The sequence below is a fragment of the Calliphora vicina genome, chromosome 2, assembly GCF_958450345.1.
Source record: "Calliphora vicina chromosome 2, idCalVici1.1, whole genome shotgun sequence".
NCBI classification, from domain to species: Eukaryota; Metazoa; Arthropoda; class Insecta; order Diptera; family Calliphoridae; genus Calliphora; species Calliphora vicina.
The window spans coordinates 117,401,251-117,423,499 of record NC_088781.1 but is presented as its reverse complement, the minus strand read 5'-3'; the positions used below and the strand labels follow the sequence as shown (position 1 = coordinate 117,423,499).

General features: G+C 31.4%; 3 protein-coding genes across 3 annotated transcripts; 2 read left to right on the top strand and 1 right to left on the bottom strand.

The window, feature by feature from the left end:
* Window positions 1-649: 649 nt before the first annotated feature.
* On the bottom strand, window positions 650-1,495 carry LOC135950810 (PH domain-containing protein DDB_G0287875-like). Its single transcript, XM_065500338.1, has one exon. It carries the CDS (start codon window positions 1,493-1,495, stop codon window positions 650-652), a length of 846 nt encoding a protein of 281 aa, XP_065356410.1.
* A 745-nt stretch (window positions 1,496-2,240) lies between these two features.
* LOC135950809 (PH domain-containing protein DDB_G0287875-like) lies at window positions 2,241-3,086 on the top strand. The gene has a single exon (XM_065500337.1). The coding sequence runs from the start codon at window positions 2,241-2,243 to the stop codon at window positions 3,084-3,086; it is 846 nt and encodes a 281-aa protein (XP_065356409.1).
* A 10,037-nt stretch (window positions 3,087-13,123) lies between these two features.
* On the top strand, window positions 13,124-13,969 carry LOC135950808 (PH domain-containing protein DDB_G0287875-like). The gene has a single exon (XM_065500336.1). It carries the CDS (start codon window positions 13,124-13,126, stop codon window positions 13,967-13,969), a length of 846 nt encoding a protein of 281 aa, XP_065356408.1.
* The last annotated feature ends 8,280 nt before the right edge of the window (window positions 13,970-22,249 follow it).

Genomic DNA, 22,249 nt, shown 5'->3' with positions numbered 1-22,249 from the left:
AGTGTAATAGACGAATATTCGAGTTTATTTTTTGAACAAGGACCCCACAGAGCCTTCTGGAGCGGCGCTCTGGGGTCAAGCATGCAAATATTTAAAGCATAGTGTGCGTGTACATTAGTAAAGCTGGAAACAAATATGCGATTTAGAAAAAGCAACTCCCGAAATTTCCAAAGTTACATTTTGAAGGCCTATTTTAAAGCTATCCTTGTTGAGGTAACTTTCAAAGAAATACAAAAGCTTTATAAGTTCCCCAATAAATATTTTCTCTAGGCAGCCAGCAGTAATTGCAGAGCAACCTAAAATCATTACTATCTTTCATCATGAATATTTGGTGATCATATGTTTATTCTAGTAATTAAACATATGGCTCTACATTCGAATAACTGCATGAGCCGCTGCAAGTTTGATATTAAAAATACTGAAAATGAAGAATGTTGGAATCCGCGAAGAACTTCAAATGATCTTTACTAATTTCTAAGAAAAATAAGAAAAAACTAAATATTTAAAAATAAAATAATTCAAGTTGTTTTGCTTTAAATATAAATTATATTTATTTAGGTTGATAGTTGTATTGGGATAGTTATATATGAGTGTACGTTGGTGTCTGTATGTAAATTACTATTTTATAATTCTAGTATCAATATCGTTTCTAACCTCTGCTCTTCCTACCACGACGACGTACAACACGAATTCCTCGGCGACGATTTTTGCGACTGCGACGGGCTTTGCGATTGCGACGTTGGATTTTACGATTACGTTTGATTTGACGGTTGCGGCGACGAATATTACGGTTTCTGCGTGCTTTGCGATTCTTTTTAGAACGATTTACTTTGCGTCTACGAGTACGGCGGATACGACGATTGCGGCGATTTCTAACGCGACGGGCACGGGCACCACTGAGTTCAGATTCAATGTCAGTTTCGGCTTCATGTTCTTCTTCATCGTTTTTAGCAACATCCAAAGCTCTGCCTCCACCACCTTCAGTAGTCTCCTTGTCTCCCCCTTCAGTAGTCTCTTTGTCTCCCCCTTCAGTAGTTTCTTTATCATCAGGAGTAGTCTCCTCATCGGGCTCAGGTGTAGGTTCAGGTGGCGATGTAGTAGGTGGCGTTTCGGTGGGTGGTGATTCGGTTGTAGGTGGTGTTTCGGTAGTAGGTGGTGTTTCGCTGGTATCTGTAGTGGGTGAAGTACCTGTTGTTTGGGTCGTTCCAGTGGCTGTAGGTTCTTCGGTAGCTGTGAGGGTGGGTGATGTTGGTATTGGTGTCAAAGTTGGTGTAGTGGGATCAATTGGTTCTCCAGTAGGTATCAAAGTAGATGTTGTTGTGGGATCAACTGGTGGTGGGGGTGGACAGAATTTTGTTTTGCCCATGGCACACAATTTCTCCTTGAAACCACCGCCACCTCCGCCATTATTGCCCATGCCGGGCAATAAGAAACCATTGACTGAAAGGCTTGAGCCCAATAAGGCCAAGCATACCAAATATAAAGAGAATTTCATTCTCAATTTGTTACAATTCAAGTTCGCTATATCAAAGAACACTTAAAAGTGATGCTGTTTCCAAGATGTCTTTCGGTTTTTATAAAAAAAACAAATTTCACTCTTAACGATCAAGTTTGGTGCAAAGTTTGGTGTGAAAACACTTGTTCAAATAATGTAATATTTGTAGTAAAATTGTTCTGTTTTATAACTTGAAGATGAACTTGTTGGTTTTAGAGTGACTTCTGAGAATTATGCAATAAGTTTTTTTGGAGAAAAAAAGAATTTATGCAAAATCATAATTTTTACCTTAACTCTACCAAATAACTTCAATAAATTACTAAAAAGATATTTCAAACTTTGTTGAACACAGTTTTCCAAATCTGGAGAAGAAGCAAAAACTGAAGAATATTCATAACTAAAGTTAGGAATTATTACAGAAATCAATAAATTCGAAAAAGATGATGATTCAAAATAAAAATGATACAGTTGCTGGCAGGGAAATGTCAATATTATGAAACAGCTTAAATTATGAGAAATCAGCCTAATATCAATAAGTTCATCTTTATATTTTAAAACACACATTTAGCCTAATTTGTAATAAATTTTAATTTATTTAAACAACTGTTTTTGAATTCTTTACAACAAGACTTTATCGTTGTAACTAAAAGTTTGGTTTTATTATAAAAGCCTTTGGAAACCACGGAAATAGTATCACTTTCAAGTGTTCTTTGATATAGTAAACTTGAATTGTAAAAAATTGAGAATGAAATTCTCTCTATATTTGGTATGCTTGGCCTTATTGGGCTCAAGCCTTTCTGTCAATGGTTTCTTATTGCCCGGCATGGGCAATAATGGCGGAGGTGGCGGTGGTTTCAAGGAGAAATTATGTGCCATGGGTAAAACAAAATTCTGTCCACCCCCACCACCAGTTGATCCCACAACAACATCTACTTTAATACCTACTGGAGAACCAATTGATCCTACTACACCAACATTGACACCAATACCAACATCACCCACCCTCACAAATACGGAAGAACCTACAGCTACTGGAACGACCCAAACAACTGGTACTTCACCCACTACGGATACCAGTGTAACACCACCTACAACCGAAACACCACCCACAACTGAATCACCACCCACCGAAACACCTCCTACTACATCACCACCTGAACCTACACCTGAGCCCGATGAAGAGACTACTCCTGATGATAAAGAAACTACAGAAGGGGGAGACAAGGAGACCACTGAAGGGGGAGACAAGGAGACTACTGAAGGTGGTGGAGGCAGAGCTTTGGATGTTGCTAAAAACGATGAAGAAGAACATGAAGCCGAAACTGACATTGAATCCGAACTCAGTGGTGCCCGTGCCCGTCGCGTAAGAAGTCGCCGTAATCGTCGTCTCCGCCGTACTCGTAGACGCAAGGTAAATCGTTCCAAGAAGAATCGCAAAGCTCGCAGAAATCGTAATATTCGTCGTCGCAACCGTCAAATTAAACGTAACCGTAAAATCCAACGACGCAATCGCAAAGCCCGTCGCAGTCGCAAAAATCGTCGCCGAGGAATTCGTGTTGTCCGCCGTCGTGGCAGAAAGAGCAGAGGTTAGAAACGATATTGTTGCAGACACACACATACACAAACTATCAACATATACCTAAATAAATATTTATAATTATAGCAAAAAAAAAACTGTTTTCATTTTATTTTAATAAGTTTAATCTAATTTATCTTGAAAATTTGAACGTGTTTACCTTTAATACAAATGGTTATATGAAATTGGATCCTTGGGGGACGAATTCTAATTGTTCCTATAAGGACCATAGGGTCGTAATACAAAATATATAAGATCCCGAAGAATTTTTTCCTATGAAAGAAATAATATGAAGTCCTTTAGAAATATGCCCTTTTTAGAAGTTCCGAAGTTTGATACGTGTTGCTTCTTATAGGATCTAGGTAACTGTATGGAACTCTTTTTCTAGTAACAATGCTTGCTTACATGATGAAAAATTTTAATTTATTTTCAAAAATTTGTGGAAATATCTGACTATTGTTTGTTACTGAATACGCTGGCGAAATGTAGAGGAAATAATAAGGCGACCAGATTTTGAAAATAAAAATAGATGACAAAGAAAAATTTTAGAGACAAGCCATTAATGTGTCTCAGGCCACAGAACAGAATTAACATATTTTGAGAAATATTAAAATAAAAGATAATTTTTACTTAAAACATATATTTAAGTTTTTGTCTTCGTAAGATACCGTTATCCTCTTCGCAGGTATGACCAACAAAATTTAATTTTTTTTAACGGCAGTTTCAAAATTCCATTTCAAATTTTAAACAATTTTGTTTAAAAAATGTCTGAATTTTGTATAAAGCTTACAGTAAGAAATTAAGGCCCTAATTTTGTAAATCACTTCACAAAGTGATATTTATATGGAAAACAAAAACAAAATTTCAAAAATTTTAAAAATTTGTTTTTGTTTTATATACAATTCTTAACAGAACAAACGCACCAAAATTCAAACGTTGATTTTTGCCTTTCATAATTTGAAAATTTTGTATATAAAACAAAAACAATTTTTTAAAATTTTTGAAATTTTGTTTTTGCTTTCCATATAAATATCACTTTGGTGACGTGATTTACAAAATTAGGGCCTAAGTGTTACCTTTTATTTTCAAAGTTCAGTAAGAGTATGAACAGAATAATCAACGCACGACATTTATACGATTTGACAAAAAAACGGTGACCGGCGAGAAATCAAATTTATAAAATTAACAAGTAAGAGTGCTATATTCGGCTGTGCCGAATCTTATATACCCTTCACCAAATTATACTTCAAAATTTTAAATATTTTTAGGTAAACAAAATTAATTTTTTTTTTCCAGTTGTTTTTTTCATTTTTTGGAAAAAAAAATTTTTCGATTGTTATTTTAAATTTTTTTTTTTAATTTAAAATTTTTTTTTTGTTTTTTAAATTTTTTTTTGTGAAAAAAAAATCGGGTTAAAAATTTTGACCCATTGTAGGTCCATCTTACTATGGTCTTATATACATCGTTGCAAATTACTTTGAAATACGTATCATTAGATATCCATATTGTCTATATTAATGTCTTAGTAATCCAGATATAGGTCAAAAATCGAGGTTGTCTTGGTTTTTTCCTCATATCTCAGCCATTTGTGGACCGATTTTGCTGATTTTAAATAGCAAAATTCTCGAAAGCATGTCTGACAGAATTATTGAAGATTTGGATCCCGAAGATATGTGGGGTCTTCAGAAAATTTATTTCAATAGACAGACTGGCGGACATGGCTTAATCGACTCCGCTATCTATAAGGATCCAGAATATATATACTTTATAGGGTCGGAAATGAAAAATGTAGAAATTACAAACGGAATGACAAACTTGTATATACCCTTCTCACGAAGGTGAAGGGTATAAAAATAAATTCCATTGATGATGCCTTTAAAAATTAAGACGACAAAAGATGGCAGCTTATGAAAAACGATGACAGATAGAGGACACAAATTTTATAGATGACAGCCAGTTAAAATAGATGATTGTCCTCTAAAAAAGAGGACGTAATAATAAATATTTAACTTCCACTTTAGCAACCACCGCGAACTAGATTGTTATTCAAGCACTTATCAAACTGCTAGGATATTTCGAATTATTTATACATTCTTCATAGGGTGAATCTTCAAACAAATTTTATTGAATTATTTTTAAATTTTCTACAAGTGCACAGTGAGTAATATAAGTAAATGTTTGAAATTAACCATAAAACAAGTTCTAGCATGAAGCTAAGATGTCAAGCAATAATTACTTGCAGAAATTAAAGTTATTATCTATGTAAACAAAAGTATTTGAAAATGGCGACAGAATACACTACTTTCGACTTAAAATTATACCATATTCAAGGGCGTATTTTAAATATTTATAATTATTTTTTTTTAGGATTAAGAAGCTAGTTGTTGATTCTATTTTTGTTATGAGTTTTGTATATATTGTTAGCAGATTTGAAATTTATTCACTTAAAGTTTATAATGTTTTTTGGTTTACCTACATGTAATTTTGCATAGGATTTTAACGGTTTTCGCCGTTTACCGTCGATCTAGTTTTAACATATAAAATTAAAGTTTAACTTATTATCTAAAAGATATATAAAAACTAGCTGCCTTTTCGTGCCTATAAACAAATGTCAAGCAAAAATGTTGAGCAACTCAGAAATTTTTATTTTGGCAGTCTAACTTACAGTTCGCAATTTTATTCCACAAAATTTGGCACAAACTTTTATTGCTCTTTATCGAGCATAAATATCTTAAAAATGTTGGTATTCAAATAAATTTCATATAAAAAAAAAACTGTTTATAATCAAATACTCGGTGTCGGGTATCATATGGTCGAGCTTGCCCGACTATACTTTCTTACTTGTTTTTAATATAACATATACTATTACTTACATATAATACCATATAAGAATTTATAAATTTCATATAAATAATATTTATCAAACTATTTTGTACCAAAAACTTATTCAAATAATCACCAAAATAAAAAATCTAAAATTTAAACTTCGAAAGCATTTTTTTTAAGTATCTTACATTTGCTACCAAAGAAATTTTATTTTAACCCTACTGCAGCTCAACATGTTTTTAAAAAAATGCAAACTTGGGCCCTTGTAAATTTTCTATAAAAAAAATCTAAGCTATTAAAACCGAAAACCGGTCAACGGGTATTTTCATCTTTGTAAACTCCACCGGTTTCGGTTTTAATGAAATATATTTTCTAAAGCTCATTCAACATATTTATAAAAAATCGATTTTTATTAAGAAATATGAGTGATCACAGATCAAGCTCTTTTTCTTGATTATACGCTTATTGGCCAAGTTATTAGCGAATTTAGATATTTTGAGTTTTTATATAAAAAATCGATTTTTGGTTAGAAATATGAGTGATCACAGGTCGAGTTCCTTTTCTTGATTTAACGCTTATTGGCCAAGTTATTAGCGAATTTAGATATTTTGAGTTATTATCGATTTAAACTATTGTGAGTTTTTATATAAGTAATCGAATTTTGGTCTGAAATATGATTGATCACAGACCGATGTATTTTGCAGTTGTATTTAATAAGTGGGCGTATTAGTGGATGTGGACAATGTTTATTTATGTAAAATCTTTTGCGGACTAATCGGCCCAAGCGTCCTGCGATTTTTGATATATCCAAAAAAAAAATTGGCATGGTCAATTTTTCTTTCAGTAAAAACTTAAACTGGATTACTATGATCATTTAAACAAAAAATTAGCCAAATCGATGTAGCCTTTTTCCGGTTTTAGATAAATCGAAAAATTCGTTCATTCCCTAAAAACCTAAGAAATCGTCTAAGTCGATCCGGCCGTTCTCTACTGATGGAATTACCAACGAACGACATTTGATTTTTATTTATATAGATAAATAAAAATAAACAAGGCCTAATTATTTTGATTTCAACTTATCCAATCATATTCCTATTTCTATATTACCATTTGGACTATTGGTATTAATTCAAAACGATACAAAAACACAAAATCGCTAACATATCATGTTTTTAAAATTTAAAAATGGCTGTAATAAATTTGTATATAATACATTAACTGTTTGGATCAATTAATATAATTTTATCTTAAATTTCAATCATAAATTCTAGTGATTGATTTAAATTTGTTGAAGCTTTCAAATACAAAAAATGTATTAGATTTAATTAATAATATCATTTCAAATATATTTTTAATTATTATAATCAATTTCGTATTTAAATAAACAAACTTGCTTTTTTCAATTAAAGATTTATTTTCTTAAAAAAAAAAATTTAAAAATTCAATTTTTACTGTTGACAGTTTGGTGCTTCAAGCCAATATAAATATCGCTAAATGTATACAGCTTGTATTTATACTAAAACTGTAAACGAAATTTGTAAAAAAAAAATGAAAATGAATGCGCATGTCCAAAAAATAGTCGACCAAGCAGTACTTAAGCACATGCATGGCAGTTGTCTTAAATTCAATTTTGCTTAGACATGCGCAGTAAAGACTAGAATTCAATTATTTTAAAGAAACACAAGTACACTTGTGCATCCGCTCTTTATACTAAAACTTAAAACCGAAGCGTATGGGAATTTTTGTACAAAACTAAATGTTAAATGTACCTTTATAAGCATGTCCAAAAACTAGTCGACTTTTTCGTTGACAAAATTTAAATTCTATTTTGCTTAGGCATGCGCAGTAATGGCTAAAATTGGTTTATTGAAAAGCAACTCAAGTTTGTGTATCTGTTTGCAGAAATTGTACGCTTGTGCATTAGCTATTTATACTAAAACTTTAAACCGAAGCGTATGGGAATTTTTGTACTAAAGTGATGAACGAAAATATGTACAAGTTTATTCAGTTAAATATTGCACAGTTATTACAGAACTTTTTATTTTTGTAAGTTCTGTAAGTGGCGAATAGTCACATATTTAGAGCTGAGGTGTTTCCGAGTGTTATATATCAGTGAATAGGGAATTTTGTCTATTTTTTAGGAATATATATATCTTTTGACAATTAAAAAATTCATGGAAGACTTTTTTAAAAAATATGACAAAAAAATGCTTTTTATTGAGTTTTTGCAATGATGCAAATTTTTCAAATTGAAATTAAATATTTATTTATGAATATTTGTTAATGAAATTTTACAGTTATATATTGACCTTCCAATTGAAAATGGAAAAAACAATTGAAATTTGTATTCAGGAATCCCGCAATTCTCAAAAAAGTGTTGAAAAATCACAAAAACGGGTTTTTTACTTTTTTGACAATAATATCCATACTAGATGAGGGGTTAACGGAATCTTTTACAAAATTATTAAAAACATATTTGGCCATCTAAAATGGTTTACTATATTTTGATATCGACTGTGCGATTTGAGAATTTTTGCAATAAAATTGAATTTTACATAAAAAATAGGTGTCATTTGGATGGACTTGGTCCTTTCAGTATCAACAATTTTCAAATTTGTTTTCATTTAAAATATTTAGTGTAAAGTTATCTTTTTAAAATATATAAATTCCGAATACATCTTCTTAAAATTTTTTTAGATAACTTAAAATGAAAAAAATGACTTTTTTACAAAAACAACAATCGCCTTTTTAAAATTTTTAAATTCAAATGCATATAACTTTGGAGTCAGTCACGTTTCATATTGGACTAACAACGAAAAATTTAAAGAAAATTTGAGAAAATCGCTGTTATCAAAAAACAGGAGTAGTGGAAATATTTTTAAAATTTAATTTTCAAATGCGAATATCTCCTCCTCCTCCGTTATAAGAAATAATTGATATTTTTTGTAGTGCTCGACGAGGAGATTTATATATGTAATTTTTTTGAAATCGAAACCCAGGCGAAGAAATAGGATCGTTTTAAAAATTTAACATACACGAGGTGTCAAAACTAAGGGTTTAAAAGTTACAGATTTATTTCTCATTTTTTTTCTATACCACTGTGCAGCAGTTGGACTTGACAACTCTCATTTCAAGTGATCAGAACATCACATTTAATAGAAGCTGACATTGAACCAAATTTTACGAGAGGAATGGGACAATATATCAGCTTAACTCTTTCAGCCACGCTATTTTGTGTATAAGTTTAAAATCAAAACAATCGCATTTTTACTTCAATCAAGGTTAGTTTATTATCAAAAGTAAGAATAAATAAATCAAAACATAAAAAATCCACCCCATTCTAAGGTTTTGACCAAAAAACCAAAATAACAAAGAACACTGAATTCGATGAACAATAAACACTATGTGCTTTTTTTATTGAATGCGTGAAGTCTCTTAAAAAAACTGATTTTTTACAATTGCTGAATTCACAACAATTTGTATCGTGTATCTTGTATTAAATACAATTTTTGTTTATTAGTTTGTGAACACCCATTGTATATTGTATGGATTTTTTTGAAAGCGTAGTATGTATAACAAGTAGACCGACTCTCATTTTTGAAAATTACTCTCTCACATATACGGGTACTATGTGTGCTCAGAGAAATTTCCCTGCAGTTCATTGCACTAGTTCCGCTACGTCGAATTCGTTGGCCACTAAGAACTACTACTAGTGAATTTTCAACCCACTCGCAACGTTATTGACTGGTGAATTTAACACCATATAAGGCCCCCTTCCGAAAATTACTTAAACGAGCATAAAACACCTAAAAGTGTTGGTATCCCGAAAAAATTCAACACAAATAAGTTTCATATAGAAAAAAAGTACGCGTCCTAATTTCCATATTTGGATATTTAAACTTTAAAGTGTCAGATGAAACTGAAATATTGAAGCAGAGTTTAACACATATTATTAGAAAATGAAAGTTTTGAGAGCCCTTTGGCATTTTTTGAACTCAACACTACTAAATAAATACACATTTACCTGACTAAACTAAATATTTAAGAAAAAGCTATCTTCATATTTTGCAAATATGTAGTTTTATTATTTTGGCATAACATAAGTAGAGTTTTCGTTATTATTTTAATTATTTTGTTCTTAAAAATACTTATGTATTCAGCAATATCGTAGCCTACCAAAATACGACAAATATCGGAACAAACCAACGAAACTACCAAAAGTCAATTTGTTAACTTGAAACTACCAATTTTGGTCCAATTGGACCAAAGCGGCAACGCTGCTGCTCTCTAACTCTTATTAAGAATAAGATGTGAGTCTACTCTCTATTTTTGCATTTTCTACATCATCACTGAGAATGAAAACACAAACGGCCACATTCAGCATTACATGTGGCCATCGAAGTGGTATATTTTAGAGGATTTTATTTTTCTTGAATTTATTTTCAAAAACTTAGGACAAATAGCTGACTATTGCTTATTAATGAATATGCTGGTGAAATGTAGTGCAAATGATAACCATTTAACTACCACTTTAGCAGCCACATCGAACTAGTTAGTTGTACAAGTAGTAATATAGCTAGTGCAAGGTTTCCAATTGGCACTTTTCAAACTGCTGGGTTATAGCTGTAAACCAATACAACTGTTTAAAAATATACAAAATAAAAGTGTATAAGTGTATTTAATAGTTGTATGAAAATTTCCAACAACAAGCTTACACCATTGTATTTGAATTCAATAATACACTCGATACAATGATACAAGGGGTTTTGTGAATTCAGCAAATATTTTCAAAATAATATATTTATCTAACCAGGGTGCTCCGGCAAAGTTTTGCAAAAAATCATAAACGATGACTTCAAAAAACATAATTGTTTAGCAAAATGGCAATAGATGCCAATAAACTATGTTTTAAAGACTATAGAAAATGTGGTTAGTAAACTAACCACCCAACAGCAAAGAGTTAAAAGTGTCGAAAATTAATGGAATGTCAAGGCGCCTGTAAGCTGTTCTGGCTAACAATGTTTATCACAAAAAATATAAATTTTTTTCTTAACTTTAGATATTTTAATATAATACTTTGGAAAAATACTACCACTAAAAATAGTGAAACATTCATATTAAGTAGAAAATCTCGGTCAAGCCCGTTTATATAACCCTACACTATAATTTATTTTCGTGAATGATTTTCGGAAGATGATCTTATGTGGCAGCTATGACTAATTACACTGTGCAACAAATGAAGACTTTTGAAGAAGCACACGGTCATGACAGTATAGGTTTGACTCTACTACCAAAGGGTAGTAAAACCCTATACTCAGTTAGACGATTTTGGTGACCAATTTTTTTTTATGGCGCTCCAAACATTCTGCAAATCAGTGGGCCCTTAAAAAAAGGTGTCATCAGTGTTTGGCCAACAGTTACTTCAGACTTGGTGATAAAGCTTATTTATATATGAAAGTAATATAGCTAAGAGTACACCAAACTAATTTTGTTTACATTTTTTGTCAAAAAATTTTTTTCGTGTCTTTTTTTGAAAAAATATAGGGAGACAACTTTTTTCACCTTACAGGGACTCCCAATTTTTCACTAACAATATTTAGCAAAATTGTAGCTACTGTAAAGCTGAACAACTCTTGTAAACATATAAATGCAATCTGAAAGAGTCTAGCCACTCTAAATAGCTTACAAAGATCAATTTTTACCTTAAACATTTTCGGTTTTAAAATTTTTTTATGTGAAAACAACGATTTTTTTGTTAAAAATGTATGATCAAGACCACACTTCTATGTTATAGTGTATTATTTATTCGGTTGAAATGTTTTAGAGATGATTTACAATTGTTCAGCTTCGTAGGGGAATGGGAATCAGTGGCTGGCCCCCCAAAGTCTCATCTTTTGAAAAAAAATCTGTTTATGAAATTTCTGTGCTGAAATTTAAAATATAAATAGTCCTTGAGAAGGTCTACAAAAATACATTTACCTGTGTAGTTATCTCTTTAAGTTCAAGAGAAATTAACCCTCTAACCGCAAAAAAAATTACGCACAAAATTTCACGTGCTAAAATTAGAAGACATAACTCACAAAACAGCTGACAGAAGAATAACTAAAAGTCAGAATGCATTTCGACAATCGAGAGAAATGTTAACAAATCTGTAAACTTAAGTCACCGTTAAATTTAAACCAAAAATGAGGCCCTCCTGACCGTTAGAGGGTCAATCTTTTTTCGGGCCTACGGAGAGTCGACATTTTTTTTTAATATCACGTATATTTTCGATAAAATTCTGAAGAAAATAAAATAAACTTGACAACAGCTATCCTTTCCCTATAAAAAGTTACATGCATCCAAAGTTAAAACTTCTCTTTACATGTTTCAACTTTGGATGAGTGTATTTTTTAAGTTTTTTTTTAACGTCAAACAAAAGAAAATATGAAAAAAATCAAAATCAAAGTTTGACGTTATAGGGGTAAATATTGAAAACTCTCCATAGTGATTCTACCTTCCACAATTATTGTACCATGGGTTTGAGTAAAAAATTCTAAAAAGGCAAAGCACCGATCTTCGAAAAAGCTCCAAGTTTGTACCCTATATATTTCTTAAATACTTACAAAGTTTTTTAACTACCACACGGTAATTAACGTCACAGTAGGTACTTTTCTAAAAGAAAAACTCAGTTATTGGAACATATTTTCCCCGTTATAGGAATTTCGGTATTTGAAATGAAAATTTGAGTCTATATTAGTTCCAAATTTTGTTATGATATCTTTAACCGTTAAAATTTTACATTAATTAACCCAATTTATCTAAAAACTCCGGTTTTAACTTAACCATCCCATACAACGTAAATAAATTATAATTTTAAAATAAATAAAGAAAACTAAAGTTTGCAATTATCACAGAAGTCAATAAATTCTAAATAAAGAATTAAAAGTGCTGAAATACAAAAAATGTCTGTTAAAGAAATGTCAATATTTAGAAACAGCTTCAATTCATAAAAATCAGCCTATGTTAAATATGTATTTTCAGCTTCATCTTATAAAACACATATTAAACCTAATTTGTAATAAATTTGACTTTATTTGAACAAGTGTTTTTAAATTCTTTACAACAAAACTTGATCGTTGTAACTAAAATTTTGGTTTTATTATAAAAGCCTTTGGACACCATAGAAATAGTATCACTTTCAAGTGTTCTTTAATATAGTAAACTTGAATTGTAACAAATTGAGAATGAAATTCTCTTTATATTTGGTATGCTTGGCCCTATTGGGCTCAAGCCTTTCAGTCAATGGTTTCTTTTTCCCTGGCATGGGAAATAATACCGGAGGTGGCGGTGGTTTCAAGGGAAAATTGTGTGCCATGGGTAAAACAAAATTCTGTCCACCCCCACCACCAGTTGATCCCACAACAACATCTACTTTAATACCTACTGGAGAACCAATTGATCCCACTACACCAACTTTGACACCAATACCAACATCACCCACCCTCACAAATACGGAAGAACCTACAGCTACTGGAACGACCCAAACAACTGGTACTTCACCCACTACGGATACCAGTGTAACACCACCTACAACCGAAACACCACCCACAACTGAATCACCACCCACCGAAACACCTCCTACTACATCACCACCTGAACCTACACCTGAGCCCGACGAAGAAACTACTCCTGATGATAAAGAAACTACTGAAGGGGGAGACAAAGAGACTACTGAAGGGGGAGACAAGGAGACTACTGAAGGTGGTGGAGGCAGAGCTTTGGATGTTGCTAAAAACGATGAAGAAGAACATGAAGCCGATACTGACATTGAATCTGAACTCAGTGGTGCCCGTGCCCGTCGCGTTAGAAGTCGCCGCAATCGTCGTCTACGCCGTACTCGTAGACGCAAGGTAAATCGTTCCAAGAAAAATCGCAAAGCACGCAGAAACCGTAATATTCGTCGTCGCAACCGTCAAATCAAACGTAACCGTAAAATCCAACGTCGCAATCGCAAAGCCCGTCGCAGTCGCAAGAATCGTCGCCGAGGAATTCGTGTTGTACGCCGTCGTGGCAGGAAGAGCAGAGGTTAGAAACGATATTGTTTTGGACACACACATACAAAAACTATCTACATATACCTAAATAAATATTTATAATTATAGCAAAAAAAAAAACAATTTTAATTTTATTTTTATAAGTTTAATCTAATTTATTTTGAAGATTAGACTTGTCTAATTTTAATACAAATGGGTCTATGAATCTAATCTATTCCTTTGCAGTAACTTTATATTCCTCTAAAATCCTTTTAAATGGGATTGTTCAAAAGGCTATGACTAATTTTAGACTCCCAGACTTTTTTGTAGAAACTTATTTGTAAGTATTTCATCTTCATATCAATATTTATAATTGAAAGATTTTGAATGCTATTTCTCACAGAATTTGGTATTATTCTACCAAATACTGTGAGTAATATCTTTCAAAAGTGGAATTTGATTTGACCGTAAATTCGAATTAATACATTAGGAAATGTGTAAAATGCATAATTACATAAAAAGAAACGTCAAAGATTATTATTAAACCAAAAATTGTTACTTTTGGAACAATGTTAATGGAAGCTTTACGGAGCTTTGATGGAACGGTTCTAAAGAAGTTATTTATTCAATAAGACTGTCCAACATAATTTTTGGAACAGAATACCGACTCTATAATTCTGAAAGGGCACGATGAGTAGATCATTTTTGTAGAATAAACTTAGTTTTTTTTTTAACAGTGGATCAAAGTTTTAATTTGTTGAGCAAAGGAAGTATTATACTAAATGAAAAAAATGTTGTAGGTTAATGTCTGAGAGAATTCTTATTGTCAGAGTTATATTGTGGAATTTTATGGAGATAATTTTTGTGAAAGATCTTAACCTCTCTTTAGGGGTCAATTTGACCATTTTGCCTGAAAATTTCAGTGGGGGTCACCAAAGATGAGTGTAACTTTTTATAAGGACGAGATAACTGTTAGCAATTTGTTTATATTTTATTATGTTCCATTCAAAAAATCTCGATTTGTTGGACAGTGGAATTTTTGTTTGAAATTATTGTTTTTACTTAAGAAGTGGTTTCTTGAATTTAATAAAGAGTTATTTCATTTGTTTTTATTCATTATTACATCCTGTTGGGAAGATTCGAAAAAACGATGTCAATAATCCATTATATTGGGTGTATTACTTAAAAATGCGAAATTTTTAGCATCTATTTTGAAGCATTTGTACAATACAAATTTCTTTCTTTCCTGCAACATATGGATTCCGAGCCAAAGGAACTGCTCATCTTTTGAGAATGAAACCAATACCGGATACTCTGTTGCAAAGTGAAGCGAATCACAGAGTAAGCGTTCTGCATCGATCAAAACAAATAGTAGTCGGACAGGGCAAAGTCTGGACTATAAGGCGAAAGAGCCAAAACTTCCCAACCACTTCATTCTAAATACGTTTTAGCAGGTATTGTAATATGTGGACGATCGTTGTCATGCTGCAATATTATGGCATCATGTCTGGCCGCGTATTTCTATCAACAAGTTGCCTGTGATGGTCAGGTCAGATTTCAGCAGCTCAACTTTACCTTAGCGACATGGTTATTTGGTGTCGATTCGGCTAGTTGGCCGACCTCTTATGCTTTGGTTTATCACAATGAATCTCTTTTTCATCGCTACTAATGATTCGGTGCAAAACTGATTTGCTTTTATAACGCATAGTGGGCCATAATCAATTTTTTTTGTAAATAAATCTGGCATTTCTAAACGGCTGGTCCGATCAGAATAAAATTTGGCATGGGTATAGCCAAGGCTATGGAGGCTTAAAGTAGGGTACCTTCGACATGTAATATTTTTAAACGCGTGCCATTTTTTAGTTTTCCATGCGATTTTAAAGATTGTTATATTTTTGGTGCTATTTATATTTTATAATTTCCGAGTTATAGGCATTTGAAAATTTAAATTAAAAAATTTGGCAATACCTTGGTCCGCTTTTTTAAAAATGTAGGGTGTTCTTTTAGCCCAAATGGACTCGAATTTGTTAGACAACTAAATTAGTATTAATATACAAGAGATGTTAGATATCAATTATGGATCCAAAACTAAACGATTTACAATATATAAATTAGATTTTTACAAAAAAAAAAAAAAATCTTTACGAACATATAATAATTTTATATTTTCTGTAAGGTATCTTTACGGAGAACATTTTAGTGTAAAAAATATGTTCTATTCTTCGAATATGTCGTTCCTACGGCCTTCAAAGTTTGACCTATTTTTTTATCAGAATTTCAAAATTGGGCCACATGTTCTAAAATCCCAAAGCTGGGATCAGAAAACGGAGAAGTATCCCAAAGTATATCTTAGCCCCAAAGAAAATGTGGACCATATCACAGTGGCAAATTTTGGTCATTTTCGGATCAAAAATCTGTAACTTTTGAATGAATGAATATAATATTTTTTCTCTGTTGAATAGGTGGGACTTTAAGCTTTAATTTGTATTTTCAAACATAAAAAGCGAATTATTATAAAAAAAAGTTATGAACTCTTAAAAATAAATTTTTTAATTTTTGTATAAAATTGAGATGTTAAGACAAGTAAAAGAGGTGTTTTTATGTATTTTCTCATTAGATTTATAGGTCTCGCTGGGTACATAGAAATTTCCGAAACACCCTCAAATTTAGAAGTTATTCTAAATAACTGTTTTCAGTGATGTTCGTCAACTCAGTCAGTTCTTGCTTATTTTGATATGAAACCATATACAAATTTATATCAATGTATAAAGAAAATTTAGTTCTTAACAAAACATGGTTTTAATTTTTCAAATGGGATGAAAATTGTAAAAGTTATTCAACTTTTCATTAACATCTCTTTTAGTATTTTCTCCCTCAGCGCATATGAATAAAAAAACTATAAAAGAATATTTTTACAGTTCTTAATTTTCAAGGTAAATTTTTTCGAACTTTTTTCGAAAAAGTTTAATAACGTTTGCAAATATAAACCGATATCTGCAAATGATGTCTCGTTTATTTCTACATAAAATTATCTTAAAGACACTGTGTAAAAAAATAGGTTTTCACAGAAAAAATTCAAATTACTATTGTTGAATTTGAAAAAAAAATTATATAATTTCTTGAAATGTGCATTTTATGCAAGCTTAATTCCTTGTCTCTCCATAATTGTTTAAATTATATTCTTGTTTAATAAGAAATGCAAAACTGCCAAGATAAAAAAGCTCATTAAATTTACAATTTTTTGTTTTATTTCTGATTTGCTCAACATTTTTGTATGCCATTTGTCTATAGGCACGAAAAGGCAGCTAGTTTTGATATATCTTTTAGATAATAAGTTAAACTTTAATTTTATGTTAAAACTAGATCGGCGGCAAACGGCGCCAACAGCTAAAATCCTAATCAAAGTTGCGTAGGTAAGCCAAAAAGCATTAAATATTTCAAATGAATAAATTTCAAATCTCCTAACAACATATACAGAACTTATAACCAAAATAAAATCTGGACAAAATGCCCTTTCCAACAATGTATAACAATCCTAAAAAAAATAATTGTAAATATTAAAAATACGCTATTGAATATTGTATAATTTTAACTCCGCAAATCTTTAAAGTTGAATGTAGTGTGTTCTGTCGACATTTTCGAATACTTCTGTTGACATAATAACTATTATTTCTGCAAATAATTATTACTTGATATCTTAGCTTTATGATAGAACTTGTTTTATGGATAATTTCAAACATTTGCAAAAAATAGTTATGATATGCATTCACCTTATATTATCCACTGTGCATATGGTCAAAATTGTAAAAATACCATTTTTGGGATTTTCGCTAGAATTTTTTTTAGGGGATTACCTTTGACCTTTTGACAAGTTGTTTTACACTTTATTATTTAGAATGACATATTTATTGAGTTTCAAAAACTAGAATTTTTATCAATATTATAATTGGATTGCAAATATTAGGAAATATTTGATTCACATTTATTCCGAACTAATTTTGTTGGCCTTTGTTTTGGATACCCTACTTATACTTCAACGTCTACTTCTTTTTCGCTGTTTGGGAAGTAATTTTTTATCCTTTGCATCCATATACACAAAAACCTGATAAAATGTGAGCATGCTATCAATAAATCAGTATTATAGTAAACTTTTTTTAGTATTAAATGAAGTGTTAAAGTAACATTAGTTCTTGTTCCGCTTCCGTTCTCAGCGGATGTTATTTAGATTCTATGTCTATGAAATTTTTCTAGATATAAGAAAGGGTTTATCTAATTGTACATGTGTTTCAACTGTATTCAAAATTAATGTTCTCTTCCCCAAGTTTAATGACAATAAAAGCAACAATTGCATTAATACTTACAATAATAACATGCCATCACATAACATCACAGCATTACATCCGTCCACATTCAGTTGTTTAAATAGTCACTAATAAACTTCAAATGGAGAAAAAATCTCCCAACTCTTTACAGCACACATAAAATATATTGGGTAGGTGATAAAGAAAATTCTATTTTTTAATCTAAAGCGAAAACAAATGTAATACAAAACTTTCGCGATGAACCAGTGGCTTATAAGTGCTGGTTTACACAAGTCATGATTACTTGTGCAAGTCTTTGAGTTTATAGAAGAGAGAGGAAGAAAAAGAGGAAAATCTTTACAATCTCCTCTTCTCTCTCATCAATAGACCCAATACTTGCGCAAGTAAACTTCAAGAGTCTAAACCAGCATTAAGATTCATTAAAAGCTTTTATCGATCCTGATTTAAGTTTTTATTGATGGGTTTTTAAAGACTTTCATGTAACTAAAAGGTTTCGAGAACTTTAAAAGTTGAGTTTATAGAAGAAAAAGAGGAAAGAGGAGATCTGACAGATTTTCTACTGTTTCTTCCTCTCCCTTTTATAAACTCAACTTTCAAAGTTCTCGAAGAACCTTTAGTTACATGTAAGTCTTTAAAAACCCGTTGAGGAACATCTTTCCTCATCTCCTCTTTGCTCTTTTTCTTCCTCTCAATTCTACAAACTCAACTTTCAAAGTTCTCGAAGACCCTTTAGTTACATGAAAGTCTTAACCAATTCATTGACAGTAACGACTTGCGAAAGTCATCCTCAAAAGAAACGCAATATCAGGATCTAGATAAAGACGTAATACATCTGCAGCTTAGTACTGGTTCACACACATTAATTTTACTTGCGCAAGTCTTGAGTTTGTAGTTGAGATTATAGACCACCTAGGAAACTAACTTTCTCCCCCAAACCAATATAAATATACAAAACCTGCTCTGAATGCATTCATGTGATATTTTTCAAAGACATCATATTTCATATCATCATCATAATTAAGCTTCATCAAACAACCTCATTATCATGGCCCGCTATGTAATTGTAAATTGAAGTGCAGCTCCAACATATAACAAACAGCGGCTCTTCATCCTAAATGTAACAAATGTTTAGAGATTTTCCACAAAACTAAAGTACAAACAAAAAATAGCGACAACTATTTTCAAGCGACTTTTTTTTCTATTATTTCATTATTTTTTTTTTTTGGAATCCGGAAGCATATCATTTTGTTGTATACCACACAAATGCCACTTAAATATTGGACCATAATTTTTCATCATCATGCCGCACAACACACATTTTCGTTTTCAATCTCAGTTTGAAAATTCAATTTTTGTTGGCAGCTACAGCGAAATTACGTGTACCCCCATGTATAAGAGCGATAGATAGAAATTTTTTGGAAGTGCGTGTAAATATTTGTTACGTTTTAGATGTGAAGCGGGTTTCCAAAGTAACTCACAGTTATTAAGGTACTACATACATAAGAGTACAATACATATTTTAAGCCGTAACAAGTAACATAATGTGCGTAAGGAAGGAAGTTGTTGATGATAAAATACTAACTTACAGTATTGATTATAGTAAGAAGAGCACTCATTTTGATAATATTTTAGTCACACGAAATTTGTTGCTTAAAAAAACCAGCACTCAAATAAAGACTAAGCTTGAAACCTCAACTTGAAGTCCAGAATGCTCGTACACCCGAAAAAATTAAAAAAAATCACGATATTGTGCTGGCCGATAGGAGATTGAAAGTGCGAGAGATTGTGGAAGCCATATGCATCTCAAATGGCCCGCGTTTGCTCTCAATTGGGTACACAAAACGGTACACTCATGTGCAGTTTTCATGGCAAAAATCCATGAATTGAGCTACGAAATGCTCCCTCTTCCGCTCTATTCTCCGGATTAAACCCGGAGTGACTATTTCATGTTTCCAAACCTGAAGAAATGTCTCGGCGGAAATAAATTTGACTCCAACGATCATCTCCTAAAAAATGCCTATTTTGATGACCTCGACAAATCTTATTTATTGGAAGAGATCAAAAAGTTAGAGAAACATTGGACAAAGTGCATTGAGCTCGAATTAGACTATGTTTAAAAATAAAATTAATTTTTTATCCAAACAACCTGTCTTTCATTGAAAAACTTTTTTGGGATTTCAGAACAACTAGGATGAATCCAACATTTCGTCATAAAATGGTATAATTTTTATACCCTTCACCTTCCACTATAGGTTAAACGACCACCAAAACTGTGCTAAAGTCCAAATTTTCAAATGCAAATATTGCACTTTTTTAATGGCATTTTGTAACCAATACTCCAAATTAACTAAGTCAGCTTTTTATTTTTGGTAAATATTAAATTCCATTTGACAACGCAAAGACATAGCATCGTAATTGCTTAATATTTTGTTGAAAAGCCTGTATTGCTTTCAAATTTTCAATTGCATTTTTAAATAATTTCGCGAGTTATAAACAAGAATGTGAAAATGGAGAACAATAAACTAAGTAAGTAATGTTTTTTGTTAAAAAATGTAATAAAATTGTTTAACTTGCTTGAAATAAATCCACTTTTTTAACATAACCTTAAAAGTGATGCGATTGTTTTCCAAAATGTAACTTCGTGGAAACTTTTAAAATTTCGTTAAAGTTCGGCAGATTAAATGAAATCAGAAATGAATATATTGAAATGTTATAAACCAATTTTCATTTACATATAATATCCATTTTTAGCAGTTTTCAAATAATATTATATTTTTTAGGTTATTGTTTGAAATTTGGCTTAACGAAAATTCAAAAAAAGAAAAATTTTATGTCGTCTTCAAATATGTAGTTGACAAAATTGAAGTAAACCTATTTTCAGATGAAGTGGAGAAGCATATAACGAAAGTAATAAATTTGTTATCCCTACACCACCATAGTGGGAAGGGTATAATGCGTTTGTGCCACCTTAATATGGTACATATACTTTTTTTCGGCCCAAGGACGAAGCCTATTTAAATTGGGTGAAATCGGTCCATTATACCACCAAGCCCCCATACAAATTTCCTCCAGTAATTGGACTTTATCGGCCATAAATGTTTAATTTATATAGGTATCTACACAAATTTTGCTCCAAATAAATTTTATATATACGGAATTCATGTCAGCTAATTTTATGATGATCGGTCCTTAATTAGTCACGAAAATAACTTTAACGTGCATAAATCTCTTAAAAATGTTGGTATACACATAAAATTCAACTCTCATAAAGAAAATAATCACACGATCTAATTTCATGGCGATCGGTCCATAATTGGTCATAGCTCCCATATAACCCACTTCCGAAAATCACTCACGAATATAAATTATTGAAATTTTGAAAGCAAATGAGACTCTTGCCAAAGTTTATTTGCAATCTATTTTACTTCATATTGCTGAAAAAGCGGAGAAGACATATTTTTTAAGCTCCGAATTAATATTAATATTAAGCTGTACCTCAGATCTATTAATTTCCACATCATTCTTAAATAGGCGCTTACAAAACCGGAAACGTTCCACACTTCTACCAGAGGTAATTCAACTGTTATGTTGCAGTGAACCCATGGAAGAATTTCACTTTAACCACCAAGACAATGAAATTAATGAAAGCGAAGAGGACCTTTTTGATTTAAATTTACAAAATTAATTAGATTTAAGCAATTACTAAAAGTTTTAGTATAATTAAAATAAATTAATGTATTAAGTTTGCATTAAGGATTGTAAATGGGTTAATTTTTGGTCGTTAGTGGGTTTAATTCCAGTTTTTTAATAGAATTATTCTTACTTTCGAAATTCTTTAAGGTTTTGGTTTGAATACCATGATTTTGTAGTCGTTATTAATTTAGCACAGAAAAAGTAGTCATTTAACCTATAGTGCCTTCGTGAGAAGGGTATATATAAGTTTGTCATTCCGTTTGTAATTTCCACAATATAATTTTCCGACCCTATAAAGTATATACAGTAGCCCAAGAAAGTC

What these genes read in the sequence shown, in the direction of transcription:
- LOC135950810 (XM_065500338.1), bottom strand. Translation starts at nt 1,495, where the DNA reads ATGAAATTCTCTTTATATTTGGTATGCTTGGCCTTATTGGGCTCAAGC.
- LOC135950809 (XM_065500337.1), top strand. Translation starts at nt 2,241, where the DNA reads ATGAAATTCTCTCTATATTTGGTATGCTTGGCCTTATTGGGCTCAAGC.
- LOC135950808 (XM_065500336.1), top strand. Translation starts at nt 13,124, where the DNA reads ATGAAATTCTCTTTATATTTGGTATGCTTGGCCCTATTGGGCTCAAGC.